The sequence below is a fragment of the Phaenicophaeus curvirostris genome, chromosome 6 (genome assembly GCF_032191515.1).
Source record: "Phaenicophaeus curvirostris isolate KB17595 chromosome 6, BPBGC_Pcur_1.0, whole genome shotgun sequence".
NCBI lineage: Eukaryota > Metazoa > Chordata > Aves > Cuculiformes > Cuculidae > Phaenicophaeus > Phaenicophaeus curvirostris.
The window spans coordinates 2,460,160-2,475,050 of record NC_091397.1 but is presented as its reverse complement, the minus strand read 5'-3'; the positions used below and the strand labels follow the sequence as shown (position 1 = coordinate 2,475,050).

The following is a 14,891-nucleotide window of genomic DNA, read 5'->3' as shown; positions in this document are numbered from 1 at the left end:
ATTCCACTGTGCAACCTTATGTTCTTCAGGGAGATCTTATAGCAGCTTTCTAGTACTTAAAGGCGTCCTATAGGAAAGATGGGGAGGGGCTTTTTTTATCAGGGAGTGCAGGGGTAGTAGTTTTAAGCTGAAAGAGAGGAGATGTAGATTAGATATTAGGAAGAATTTTTTCCTGTGAGGGTGGTGAAGCGCTGGCACAGGTTGCGTACAGAAGTTGTGGCTGCCCCATCCCCAGAGGTGTTCAAGGCTGGGTTGGATGAGGTTATGAGCAACCTGATCCAGGTGCTCATGGTAGAGGGGATGGAACTGAATGGTCTTCCAACCCAAAACAGGTCCCTTCCAACCCAAACCATTCTATGATTCCTTGTATGAACCATTACATCTGTGATTTTCTCCTGGTCCTCAACTCTGCCAGAAAGAATTCAAAAGCAAGGCAGGGGGTAGGGTTGGTTATGTATATTTTCTGTATATGTCATCCAGAAATATCCCTTGTTTTCTACATCATGGATAGCTCTTAGGCCCAATTCTAGATTAAAATTTGCTGCTCTAATTCCACGTTAGGGATGGGGCTGAACTGTTTTTTTACTATAGCAGGGATCGGAGATCCCAGGATGGCAGGATTTGCAGTAGTGAAAAGAAAAAAAAAAACAATCCAAAAAACAAACTACTACTCCCTCACAATCTCCACAAAAAAAAAAAAAAAATCCAAACCCCTCAATCCACATAAAAAAAGCACCAAAAACCCCCAAACCCACAACAATCAAACAACCTTCCCATAACTTATGGTAGTTTTGTCCTCCTGCTTGAAGAGGTGTTACTATAGAGCACAGATATGTTGGACATGTGTGCGTCTCTCACCAATTCATCATGGTAAATATTCTGAAAACAGGTTAAAAAAGCCTTTCACTTTTTTCTCTGAGCTTATTTCTTCCTTTTCTTCCATCACATTTCTTCTCGCTTTTGGCTTCCCTGCACCAAAACTCAAAGCTACAAGTTGCCTACAGTCTAGTGGGACCCACGCCAAAAGAAATGATGTTAAGCTGGAAAAAAAGAAAAGTGAAATGAAAGTCAGCACTGGTTGGGATAAGGAGCGGTGGTGGGGTTGGGGGTCTGGTGGGGGTCTGGGAGCTGTCCTGCTGGGAAGGGGTTGTGGGCGGAGCAGGGTGTAATTCCTGGCACAGGCTGCAAAGGACAAAACTAATGCCGTCTTAAATCGGGAGCAAAAGCCCCTGTTGTTGCCTGGCCTGTGCATTCCACTGGCACCGCGGTTCACCGGCCAGTTTTAAGTTGGGTTGAAAATCCTTCATAAATCTCATTGATTGCTGTTTCATTCTTAAGAGGATGAAGGGGAGAGGAAACAACCTTCCCCTCCTCTTCTCCCTGCTCTCTGCCTCCTTTCACAGAATCGCTAGGTTGGAAAAGACCCACAGGATTATCGAGTCCAACCATTCCCATCAATCACTAAACCATGTCCCTGAGCACCTCGTCCACCTGTCTTTTAAACACCTTCAGGAATGGTGACTCAACCACCTCCCTGGGCAGCCTGTTCCAGTGTCCATTGACCCTTTCTGTGAAAATTTTTTTTCTGATGTCCAGCCTGAACCTCCCCTGGTGGAGCTTGAGGCCATTCCCCCTTGTCCTGTCCCCTTTCTCTACCTCTGCTCATGTACAGACAAAATGGGTTATTCCAGTGGAATTAGGTTGCTGGCAGCTCTTGGGGCCAAACAACCTGGGACCTCCTAGCCAAGGGCAGCCAATAGTCATTGAGTTGTAAAAACTAACACTCCCTCCTCAAAATCATAGCAGTGTTTTCTAAAGTTAGTTTTGTGTTTGGAATTATTCAGCACAAACCACATGAATGGCAAGGGAATATTATGAATGTAGAGCCGGTCCTGGGATTTGCTCTCTCTTTGTATTGTTTCCCTGCTGGTGAATCTTAATGGTGCAACAGGCTGCCCAGGGAGGGGGTTGAGTCGCCTTTCCTGGAGGTGTTTAACGGACAGGTGGACGAGGTGCTGAGGGACATGGTTTAGTGTTTGATAGGAATGGTTGGACTTGACGATATGGTGGCTCTTTTCCAACCTAGTGATTCTATGAACTCTGAGATATTTGACTAAAATAAAAATGATTTTGCTCTGCTGGACTGGAAACTTCTTGAATAAGGTTGATTGTAGGTAGAGGCGGAAAGGAGGAGAGGTAGCTCCTTGTGGTTCAAGGAGTAGTGCCTTGTGGTTCAGGCACACCATTACGGTGAAAGACCCAAGTTTGATTCCTTCCTGTGCTGTGGGGTTCCTCTGTGGTTCTTATGCCCTTCTCGCTGGGTGAAGGGAGGCAGAAGGGAAGGCAATGCTTCCTTACTTCAGTGGAGTGCTGTTACCTACAGATGCAGTTCCCAACCTGTGCAGATACTCTTCTTTGCAGGAGTGGGAAATGCTGCAGCAGCGTGAAGTATTTGCTTGTGGTGCTTCTGGTTGCCACAGTGCAAAAATAGCTGTTCCTCATGGCAACTTGGTCCCATAGGTGCTGCTCAGGAATGCACCATAACAAGAACATCTCCAGCTCTCGACAACTGAGTCACGTAGTCCCTGCTCATTCACTGAAGTATTTTTTCCTTTGGTTGCTAAGTTTTGCCCTCATATACTGTGGGCCAGACTTTTTGTTGGTAGTATTTGCAGGAGAAGTTGAGGAAATGTTTTGGCAGGAAATTGCATGGAAGCTTATTTATACATGCAGCAACCATTCTGTATCTGGGAGGCAACCATCTGTGTCTCTACCCCATTCACAGAAAAAATCCCTTCTGACCTGATGTGACAACTGCTTTGTAAGGATGTTGGGGTCCAGTGCTCTTCTCAATACAGGACAGCTGGTATGGAGAGATTTAATTTGCTTGGAATGCTGTGTTCAGCAGCCTAGGAGAAGTCCTCTGACTCTTGTGTGAACTTCAGCTAAGGCTAAGATGGGAAACTCAGGCATAAATTATCTCTATTGTAACACCTGGGACTGAAAAGAGTTTAATTATTTGGGATCAGAGTGGCTATGTGAATGTTAGAAATGGTCAGGAGAACAGTGTCAGAAAGGAAAAAGCTGGAGATTTGCACCAGCAAATTCTTTCTTTCAGAAGCAGCTGTTGTTTCTCTTTTCATTGGATGCTGGAAGCAACTCTTGATGGGACCCAAGAGCCTGGTGGGTATGTGTAGCAGGATCTCTACATGCCCTCTCCTCCATTTCCTTGCCCAAGATCTTCAGAGAAGAACCTGAGCTCTCTACAACTACCTGAAGGGAGGTTGTGAAGAGGAGGGAGCTGGCCTCTTCTCCCAAGTGACAGGGGACAGGACAAGAGGGAACTTCCGCCAGGGGAGGTTCAGGCTTGACATAAGGAAAAAAATCTTCACTGAAAGGGTCATTAGGCAATGGAAGGGTCTGCCCAGGGAGGTGGTTGGCTCGCCTTCCCTGGAGGTGTTTAAGGTGCAGGTGGATGAGGTACTGAGGGGCATGGTTTAGAGATTGGTGGGAATGGTTGGACTCAATGATCCGGTGGGTCTCTTCCAACCTGGTGATTCTATGATTCTATGAAATGGCTTTATAGATCTATCCAGGCAGAGGAGTGATTTAAGATAGGTTTGAATGACTGAAGCCTACAAGAGTCTTCGTTTCCCAAAAGCAGAAAATCTGTTTAAGCATACTTCATCAGGAGACTGATGCTTCCTTCCATCCTAAGTGGGATTTATTGGAGTGGAAATTCCCCCGTGCTGTAGCTTTTCTCCTCTCTGTCCTCCTAGTTCCCACCACTCAGAAGCAGATCCAAGACCTCTTTTACTCTGTGTGAAGCACATGCTCTCCATCATGTGGTGATAGGACAAGGGAGAATGGTTTTAAATTAGAAGGGAGAAGATTTAGACTAGACATTAGGAAGAAATTCTTCATTATGAGGGAGGTGAGACACTAGCACAGGTTGCCCAGGGAAGTTGTGGATGCCCCTTCCTGGGAAATGTTCAAGGCCAGGTCAGATGGGACCTTGGGCAGCCTGGTCTGGTGGAAGGTGTCTCTGCCTATGGCAGGGGGGTGGAACTGGATGATCTTTAAGGTCCCTTCCAACCCAAACCATTCTATGATTCTATGACGATGAACACAGGGTATGGCTGATTTCCACCTGAATACAGCAAGGTTGCAATACCTTGTTCCTCCTATCGTGTGTTGATGGAAGCGTATGATGTTGTAGTGATCTCAGTGGCGGGAGGGCTGCTACTTGTTTCTTTGCAAGTAGAAGCCGCAGCTGAGATTTGGGCACTATTGAGTAATGAGGAAGCCCTTGTTTGATAGGTTGCCACCTAAAGAAAAGCTCTGCATGTGTACCATGCTATTGAGAGGAAGATAAGGATCAAAATAGCCATTTCTCCAACAGCAAGTTTATGGAGTTTATTGAGAGCGTAAAGGAGAGGTGAGCACAAAGCAGACAATTGGTTGGGAATGACCTTGAAGTAAAAGAACTACCACATGCATGAAGGACAGCTCTCTGTGGATGATGACAAGGGGTTGAAGCCTTGCAAGGAGATAAGATAGACTGAGTTTTAGCAAAACTCTTTTGGATTTGTAGGTAGAGTATAGGCTGTTTAGCTCTGTCCTGTAAAGCTCTGGATGGTCTACATCTTCTCGGACTTAGGGAATCACTTTTCCTCCTATTACCTTCTAGGACACCCACAAGGTCTCAGTACCATGCCAGAAGAGATAGGTGAGAAAATTACACAGAAGAAGGGTTGAGCTAGGAGTAAATAACAGAACAATCTGCACGGAAGGGTCTTAAAACTTGCTGAGATGGCAAGATAAGCTGAGAAATCCTTGCTGAGATTAGAAGAATACCTTGCTTTATTTTTTTTGTAAGGACTGAAGGGGACTTGGGATTTGTTTTGCATGCATAGATGTGAGTCAAAGTAGGAAAACTTTGGCTTTGTCACTCAGAGAACTGCAGAGAATTTTGAAACTAACATGTGTGGCTTTGGATTTTGTGCTCTAAGTAAGGTAGCAATAGACACGAATGCCTGAATGCTGGGGTGAGCACTGCATCTTGGAGCAAAAATGCTTAGTTGTGACTCTGAGGGGTAGAAAGAAAATAGAGAACTTGTTATTTAGCAGTGAAGAGGAGAAAGGCTTCTTTGATCCCAAATGAGTTGGGTGTCCACCAATGCTTCTGACAGCTCTGGGAAGAGCAGAAGTGAGGGTGGTGAGTGCTCTTCAGGTGGTTTCCTCCAAAGGATGTTAAGTTAGTGTAAGCATGATAGTGGTGGTTGTACCTTTGAAAACTTTAAAAAACACCACACAACACAGTGCCAAATTAGTTAGTTGATTCTTCCATGTTCATCTCCAAATATCAAGTCTTTGTCACTCACTGTGGTATTCAGTTTTTGTGGACTTTTGGCTTTTTATGCTTCAAAGGGCAGCTAGCATCTGTGGGATGGGGAGGACCATAGTAGATCAATTTAGGAAAGCTTCTTCATTGTGTGGGAGTGTGATGGTGGGGGGTAGGGCAACTGAAGGTTGTAGGATGCAAAAAATAATAATGATACAAGCCTGATATTGAGCATAACTCTGACTCTTGGAGTTGTGGAGCCATTAATTTAGATGTTAGTATTCAAATTGTCAACTTTTCGGAAACTTTTCTGATTATTGGGAGAGGAAAAGTGATGGAAAGAGGAGAAACATTCATGTAAAATGTGAAAACAGAATCACTCCAGTCTTTGTACAGATGTACCAAAGATAAATCTCTCATCAGAGAAGGAAGCACCAGGATAGGAGGGCAATATTTCAGCAGGTCTGTCATTCCAGGTGGGTACAGCAGAGGTGTTGCCTTGCAGGAAAGCAACTGACCTTGGCTTGTGTCTCTGGTGGCACTTGCAAAGGAAATATCAAAAATCGAGAGTGTGTCCTCGCAGGTCTATGAAGGCACCTTACTTCTGTCTTGTCCCGCTCATCTTCTCATCAGGAAAATCCCCAGTTAAGCAAGGGAAAATACAGGGACACTGATGAAAGTGTGAGCTGATGAGGCAATAAAAACTCTTGACTTCTGAGCTGGAAGCAGGGCGCATGATGAATTGTCTCTCTGGAAGAGCAGTAGTCCCATGGTGCTATAGGTAAAACTTGGCTGTGCAGCTATCGGTCCGAGTTGTGCAGTGGCAGGGGCTGTTTGGGATCTTTCCCAAGCCTGGGTGATGCAGTCTGAACTCCAGGAGAGCAAAGCAATTAGCAATGTTTGACATGAAGTTCACAACCAAGGCAACCGAATGCTACCAGTAGTGTTTGTACAAACTGGACAGGTCTTGCTATTTACAGCTGGTGATAAAACAATCTTCTGGTTTCCTGGCTACAGACTAGTGACAGATTGAACTGGAAGGAGACCACAGCAAATGATGTTGCAAGGTTCCTCTCAAATGGGTGGATATAGCACTGAGGAGGTGGATCTGGCACTTGGTGAGGTCTGGACAGTGCAAGTGTGCCACACAGAGCAGAAGTCAGGCAAGGTCCACGGAAGATTAGGTCAAAGTCTGAAGCAGAATGAGTATTGACTTTGTAGATTCATATTGCTCTCAGAGGCCAAAGTTTATTTCCAGAGAGTTAAAGCTTCATTGGTTGTGAGCAATGAGCTGTTTGGTCTCTCTCCAGATTCCTAGTGGACAAACACACGCTCATCTCATGCTCAGCCCCCTTGATCCAGATTAATACAATTGCACCAAGTGCCGGCTTGCAGTTTAATTGTAACTGTTGTGGATTGAGTGTTTAAAAAATAAAACGAACTTGCTCCTCCTCCCCCATCCCGAAAAACTTCATTGGAAGGAACAGCTCAGTCTTTGTGAGGAGCTGAGAAAGCATCAGATTCTGACACCGTTGCCTTATGGGACCTCACTCAGCCTAGATTGCATAAAAGGGCTTTATAGAATTATAAAGGTTTCATGCAGTGGCAGCTCCAAGGCAGCATTTCAGGTGGGGGCACCGGCTCTCCTTGGCTCTTTCTGGGCTTGTTTATTATTGATGCCACGCTCTGAAAAGTTCCACCTCACCCTTCTTCCTGGGGCTGCTGGAATGTGTGTACCAAGCAAAGGCTGCTTCATTGGTCCCCCCTGCTGAACTGGGTATGGATCCAGCACTGGTGGGGGAAAACCTATGCATATGTGCATATGTGCTGCTTTTGCTCATGGAGGTCTTCACCTGGAGGTCTTCACCTTATTGCTTGTTGTCTAAGAAGGGCCGCTTTCCCCTATATTTATTACTTGTCTTGTTCGAGAGATGCTTTCCTTGTTCAGTTTCCGTGCTCTAATTCAGACCAGCTTGAAAGCCAGTGAAATCAGTCCAAGCAATAAGCCAGGCAGCGGTGGATGTATCTCTGTTCCCCTTGTACATGGCATTGATTTTTTGGGTTTTTTTTCACCAGTTTGGGTTTCCAGGTGTCCCCTTTTCTCTCAGGGGTGAGGACAGGGAGGAGCTGAGTCAGGAAACAGGAGGTGGAAAACGGTGTTCTGCCTTCCCTGTAAGAATGTTGTGTTTGTCTTGTCTTTGGATTGTTTTCTCAAAAGGGTGAGATGAGTGTCTGCATGCTGGTCGAGCTTTCTTAGCTTACTGTGGCTGTTACCCATGTGTCCCGTGTATCGGAGCTGGTGAACTCCTACCTAAGCCTTTTGTACTGAGCAGTGAAATTGGCCATCGATGACAATGGTTCCATCTAATGCTTCAGTTTTCTATTGTTTCCCAGGACATTCCATCCATTGGCTCAAGTCCAGGAATTAATGTCCTGGAGATTTTTCTCTTCTCATGAACAAGCCTGCTTGGAGCTTCAGTTCACGAGGCATCAGGGCTGGGTCACGTCCCATCTCTTTGGGCAGCTATCAAGCCCAAGTCCACACTCCATCCCAGTCCAGACAGAGTAAAAACATAAGAGTTAATGTTTGTTGATGCTTCAGATGGAACTTGCTGTTTGGCCTTTTGAATGCTTCTATCATTTTGTGGGAACAGAATTTGGGGATACTTTTTTTTTTTTAAATTTACATTGATTACACTTGTCTTCCATGTTTTCCCACAAACCACTCTGACTTTGTTTTTACAATTGCAGATTTTATTTTTTAAATCCTAATAGTTTTGAAGGTAACTGAGGGAGAACATCTCCTTATTCTCCTAACAATCCAAACCCAGCCAGTTTTTTTTCTCCCTCCTTTAGAGATCTTATATTAAACCCCTTTGTTAAATTATTATTAATAAATTATTAATCTATACAGGATGCTGCTGGCTATGCCTCAGGTGAGGATTTTTTTTCCATTGTGCAAAGAGGTTTGAAATTGAAGCATCCTAGGTACTTAACCTTAAGTACTGTGCTCCTGGCAGGACGTATCCCAATGATTAGAGAGAAATCCTCATTAAAAGAAGAGACAACAAACCTCTGCTTCTGCAGGGCAGGTGGGGTTTTAAAGGTTTCTGGGATTCCTCTGTGTGCAGTGAAGGGGATGGAGTGTATTCTCCCCTCCTATGCCCTCCACCCCATTTATCCAGGTGGTCCTGCAGCAATGGGGATGTCTGACCCTGCAATCCATCGTTGTGCTCATCTCTGCAACATTGCAGTGTTCCAGCATGTTTTCAGTTCTGGCTTTTAGCAGATCTTTCTGTTTGGCTGGGGAAATGCGTCTTCAGGTCCTTCGAAACTCTACCTAGTGATTCCCGTTGACTGCCTGGACTGGCACCCTGCCGGAAAAGGGCAGAGCCAGGAGAGTGGGGTGCGGGCAGCCTGGCCAACAAACCGCTCATGAGCCCAGCAGATGTTCCTGCAGCCTCTTTGCTCCCTGGGTCTGATGCCAGCCTGGTCCTTTTCCAGCAGCTCGTCACTCGACACTGGGAACAGTACGCTGGCATCTTTTGTTGCACATTGTACGAGTCAGGGACCTTGTGCTCAGAGAAGGCAAGGGGACACGTATTTCTTCAGGTCATTTTTTAGGTTTTGGAGCTTGTTCACTCTTGTAAAAGCTTTTGGCAGGATTGCCTGTAAAAGTGTATCCTGCTCAAAGCCTCAGGCTGTGTCTTGCTAGGTTTTATGTGATGATCTCTTCTGCTGAGGGCAGAATGTTTGCATGTGCTTTCTCAGTGTGTGTCCTGGGGACTGGTGGGTTGAATCACCCTCTCCCCCTTAACAAGCTAGTTCTGCTTGATGTACTGAAAAGACTTCTCTATGACCTCGTGAGTGGCTGTAGTGCTCTTCTCTTTTTGCTAGTTTCCCAAGTTTATGTAGTTATACCTTCAATTATTTCTTCCCCATTTCAGTTTTCAACACAATCCTTTGGTGGATGTTGCCAAGGTGTTGTGTCCAAACGAGCTCTGTGAGAGGTAGTAGAGGACATAAATCCAAATATTGCTTCTTACACATCTCCTTTTGCTCCCACCTTGTGTGCACACTGCAAAGAAAACCTTGTGGTAAAAGCCTTGCTTGTCTGGAGAAAGCCCAGTCCCACCACAGCCCCCATTTCTACCATGGGCTGTATTTCTGTCCTCACCACTGTGTCCGTCTGTTCCTTTGCAGGCTGACGGGGAACGAACCCCTGACCATCCTCCCTCTGACCTCAGAAATGGAGGAAGCTGCCGTCAAAGCCCACTACAAAGTCTGTGACCGCCTGAAGCTGGAGAAGAAGCAGCGCAGGATGTGCCGGCGGGACCCCGGTGTGGCCGAGACCCTGATGGAGGCGATCAGCATGAGCGCACTGGAGTGTCAATACCAGTTTCGCTTTGAGCGCTGGAACTGTACCCTTGAGGGTCGCTACCGGGCCAGCTTGCTAAAGAGAGGTGAGTGAGCAAGGGGTCTCAGTGTGGCTTGATGGCACCTCTTGCACCCATCATCGTCCTTGGTGTTTTGCACAGTGGTCATCCTGGAGCATCCTTTGCCAGCGGTGGACAACCACCTCCCCAGAGGTCCAAAAAGAGCTTGTAGACAACGCCAGGCTCAGCTTATCCATGACAGTGCGCAGAGGCAAAGAAGATGCTGTATGGCAGTAACTTATGTGCTTGAACTAATGAAGCAACCCAGAACAGCTTCTCATTGCTGGCCATGGCTCCTCTCCTTGGAGGCTGGAGATGTCCGTCTGTGTGTCTGCAGCCAGTAGCTATGGTTCCTCCTCACTTCTGCTGCAAGCCAAGCTGTTGCTGGAGAGGAAGGTGTTGAAATTCTTGGAGCTGTCCTCTCTTTCTTATTTTTTTTTTTTTTAATTTATTGTGTCAACCTTGCAGGAAAGACAATGAGAAGGGAAATAAGGCAATATGGACTGTTCTGTGCTGTCCTGTTAATGGGGACAAGGGGAGCCCTTCGTAGTGCAGGGCAAAATCTGTAGATGTTTGTGCCCTACGCAGGGGAAAGGTCCCCAGAGTGATGGGCAATTCTAAATCCAGTGTGAGTGGTGGGCAATGCTAAACCCCTTCCCAGCAGCTCAGGTGGACATGACCAGAGGCTGAGAGAGTATTGGAGGAGCAAGTGGTATGTTTTATCTCTCTCCTTTGTGCTACCTCATGTAGTCCATTTTCTAACACCCTCCCAGTAAAATCCATTTCTTATTTCTGGACTGACGCTAATGATGCAGCAGGACCATTTTACAGGTAACTTGCATGGGATCTCAAGGGCTTTAGTGACTTTCAGAAAGTCCCATGCTCAGCAACAGAGCTGGACCTAGAAACCCAGCATCTGATGTGCTCAAAGATAAGAGCAGAGGTTCACGAAGTGCGCTCCTTCGCTAATTAGTGAGGAGGAGTAATTCAGAAGCTCTGGGGCTTAACTAATGCAATGTCACTGACTGTGGTGGAAACAAGGAAAGTCCTTATGAAACCTTAGAGGTCCAGCCAGAGCTGCAAGACATTTAAAAATATCCCTGCATGCCAGAGGAGTTCCTGGATTAGTGAGTGAGGCCTTGGGAAAGCCAAGCACTTTCTCATGCTGACACCTGGAGGCCACAGCTTGTTCCTTCAGATGCTCCTGCCCCCGTGGGCAGCCCTCAAAGCAGCCTTTAAGTCCAGCTGCCTTAAAACACCAAGAAGAACTGCCTCCTCTCCACCTTGTCAGGACTGCATGTAATGAATGGTAGCTCTGAGGGTTGCAAGGCTCTGTCTGCTGTCTCATTCTTCCATGTTTTATGCCCTTGGAACATCTCTGCCCTCCACCAATACTGTAAATCCTTCAGATGTTGCTCCTGCAGCATAACACACTGCCCTGTAAATCTTTCTCCTCCTCTCTGGGAGCTGCTGGTTCCTGGTTCAGCGTTGCAGCAAGTGATAGCCGAGGGCAAAGGGGCACATGCATCACCCATTAAGACACAGCTATGTTGGTGTGGGCTTGCTTCCTCTCCTCCCGTACCTTTGCACTTTTTAAGGACAGGAAAGGAAAAAATAAAAAGGCAAAACTTCCCAAATTTCGCTGAAGAGAAGTTTCTCCCTCCATATTTACGCTTGATCATGAGAAGGGTCTGGCTGCTGGTTTGCAACTTGGGCTGATGCAGCCTGGTTCTTAAAATAACAGGGGATTGTTTGAGGGACTTGTTATCCTCTTTGGATACTCGTGAACAATTTTGGAAATGGCTGAAACTGGATAGCTGTGGATGGCAGGCTGTCGCTGCACTGGGGGTTAGAATGCCTGCATTGATTTAAACCTCATTATCTTGTTACAAAATATCTTGGTGCAATCAAATAGTGCATGGCAGAGATAGCTTTAAATCTGGCCAGAGCCAAATGTCACATGGACTTGCTTGGAAGCCGCCTGAGCTGCCTGCGGGTGAGATGATACCCGTGCTGATGGGCACCGGGAATTTGTGAAGCTTTCAGTGATGGAGAACGGGAGGAGGTAGAGCCGAAGCTGATGGAGAGAGATTGATGGAGGGGGAGAAGCTGGCAAATGAACCGTTCCTCCTGGCTTTCTGTCAAACCTGGTATGCATTGTGGTTCATGGCGTTGACTTTCCGCTGAGATTTCACAACCACTCTGAATTCAATGCTCTAAACCAGGAGGCTTCAAGCGTGTTCTAGGTCTGGGCTGTCTACTAAATGTGGCCACATCCAGACTGCTTGTTGCTAATTGTAGCGTCTCAGACTCTGAGGAGAGTTTGCAAACCCTATTCCATCAAGGCTCATCTGTTAGCCCACTGGTACCTCTCCACTTTGTAGCACAAAGTTAGGTTGGATGGGGCTCTCGGCAACCTGATGTAGTTGAAGATGTCCCTGCTCACTGAAGGGGAGATTGAACAAGGTCCCTTCCAACCCAAACCATTCTGTGATTCTAAGAGGCCAATTCTGCAGTCTGGGAGCACAGAGGCTTGTGAACATCTGTCTCTAGCAGTGGCATCCCTCTGACTGACCTAAGGTGTAACCTAGGAAAAGCTGAACTAGCCTTCAGAAGATGAAAGCTGCTTTGAAGCAGCTTTTTTTTTTTAATTTTTATTTTATTGTTTTTTGTTTTCCCCCAAAGGAATTTGGTCTGCATATCCATGACTTTTTGTTGTGTTAATTAAGTAAAGAATTCTTGCCTCATTCCCAATAAGAGATCTTGCTATGTTGATGTTTCTGGGGTACCAGAGGACATAGTCTAATTTCAGGGAGAAAACAAAGAGGGAAACACCTCAAATTTGCTTTCTCAACCCTGACCACTGGAGTATCCTTGGCAAGTGTCAAGTTCAGCCTTTTTTAGTTTAACATTCCTTCCAATGAGGGAATATTTCCTGCTCTTCTTTTCCAAATGAGAGACAGAATGGCTGGACAATTCCTATCACAATCTAGTTTGAGTCAACCTCCTTGGAAGGACCAAACTTCAGTCTCCTGGACTGTATTTTCATCAGTCTTCTACTGAAGTTCATCATTGTGCACCTGGGGAGTGCTTTGGGAAGGCTCTGGGGATGGGCCAGGGTTGCACCCCATGAACTTGCTTGGACTACCATGAACCTCCCAAGGAACAGTTCCAAAAATGACCTGGCAGTGTCTCCACATGTCCTTGGTTGACACACCAGATTACAGATATATCCACTACTGTCACCATCCACTTGTGTTATTTTTGAGTGGGGGATTTCTTGAATCAGATCCAAAGCCATTCTGGAATTGCATCTCAAATATGCAGTCGTTTATGGCTTCCATAGCTGGAGAATGAGAAGCTATAAATACTGGTATGTTTGCTTTTTATTTCTGTATTTTATCATTTAGATCTAAATCATGGGTCTCTCTGAGCCTCAGTTTACCTGCTGGGGGGTGTGGATGCTGTTGCATCCCTGCAGGTAAGCACAGAGGTATAAAAAAAGGGTTGCGTGTGAAAGATTTAAGGTTTAAATGCATTTTGAGGCATTTGAGTGAGGTCCTGCATTGGGTGACAGGCTGGCTGCTGTGTCTTCCAAGCCCTCAGGTGACTTCTGTTAACAACTTTGTTGGACTGGAGTAGGACCTAGTGAGTTTTTTTAGGGGGAAAGGGAAGGATACAGAGTGCTCATGGTTTCTAACCCAGCCATCACACTGGAAGTCTGTCTGGGTTCCTGCTCTTTGGTGTCCCCTTGGTAGCAGTGGTGGTGTATTGTGGTGATGGTATCTCCATGGCCTGTCTGACTTTTTCTTACTTCTTTGTGTTCAGGCAGAGGTTGACTGGAGAGTGACAGCCACAGAGCTGGCCAGATTTCATTTGTGTTCTTGAATCCATCATTCCTTGCCTTCCATCGTCCTCTCCACTATCAGTGATGCACATAGAGCTCAGCATTCTTTGGCATCGCTCAAACTCTTCTCACAATGGGTTTTGCCTCCCTGTTTTCTCTTTCTTGAGCCTTGCTGCAATTAAACCACCTCCTCCTCTCTCCTGCAGGTTTTAAGGAGACAGCCTTCTTGTATGCCATCTCCTCGGCGGGGCTGACACACGCTATGGCCAAGGCGTGCAGTGCGGGGAGAATGGAGCGTTGCACCTGCGACGAGGCACCTGACCTGGAGAACCGTGAGGCTTGGCAGTGGGGCGGCTGCGGTGACAACCTGAAATACAGCAACAAGTTTGTCAAGGAGTTCCTGGGGAGGAAACCCAACAAGGACCTGCGAGCCAGGGTGGACTTCCACAATAACCTCGTGGGCATGAAGGTACGTTGTAGACTGCTTAGGGTGGAGGTTCACGCTGTTGTGGAATCTGAGGGGACAATGAGGTCCTGCACTTGGGTGTGGAAACAGGAATGTTGGATACAAAACACATGGAATGATTTTTCTGCTGGAGTGGTGAAGACTCGGTTAAGGGAATGTGCTTCAAGAGTTGTCCAAAACCATCGATAGGAGACCAGAGGGAAAGAAATAGGACTATATAGGTCTCAAAAACTTGAAGTAGAAGGGAATATTGTTGGCTTTCTACAGGAGGAGAGAGTGTTATCGCAGAATCACTAGGTTGGAAAAGACCCACTGGATCATTGAGTACAACCATTCCTATCAACCACTAAACCATGCCCCTCAGCACCTCATCCACCTATCCCTTAAACACCTCCAGGGAAGGTGATTCATGGTGCAAAAGGGATGGAAAGGCAGGTGCTCCGGGCTTACAGGAGACACGACAAGGAGGAAGAGATTTATGCCACCTCCACACAGGTTGACGGGTGCTTTTCTTGCAGCAGTTCAGTAGAGCATGGATACTGTAGCATCTTCATAGCCAGGTTTATTTAAAACTGGCTGGGCAAACAACTGGCAGGGAACCATGGTGGAGATATTCTCTGACTGACCTCAGTCCTAAAAGTCCCCTCAGCCTTGTTTTCTGGCAGAAGCCTTCCATGTCACCTAGAGCTGCTGAGTTTGCCGCTGACAGTGCTTGGGTTTATAGTCCTTTATTTCTTCCTCCACCCCCTCAATCCTTATCTCTGCTGGAGGACTTTCTGTTCTTTACCCCTTGTTCCT

The 14,891-nt window shown here is 46.4% G+C and overlaps 1 protein-coding gene across 1 annotated transcript in view; it reads left to right on the top strand.

Moving 5' to 3' along the window:
• The window catches only part of WNT9A (Wnt family member 9A), a 59,082-nt gene that overhangs the window by 31,252 nt on the left and 12,939 nt on the right, over positions 1-14,891 (top strand). The window contains exons 2-3 of the mRNA XM_069859195.1: positions 9,548-9,807; positions 13,834-14,096. Coding sequence (XP_069715296.1) covers positions 9,548-9,807; positions 13,834-14,096 — 523 coding nt within the window. The remainder of the gene's footprint in view (positions 1-9,547; positions 9,808-13,833; positions 14,097-14,891) is intronic.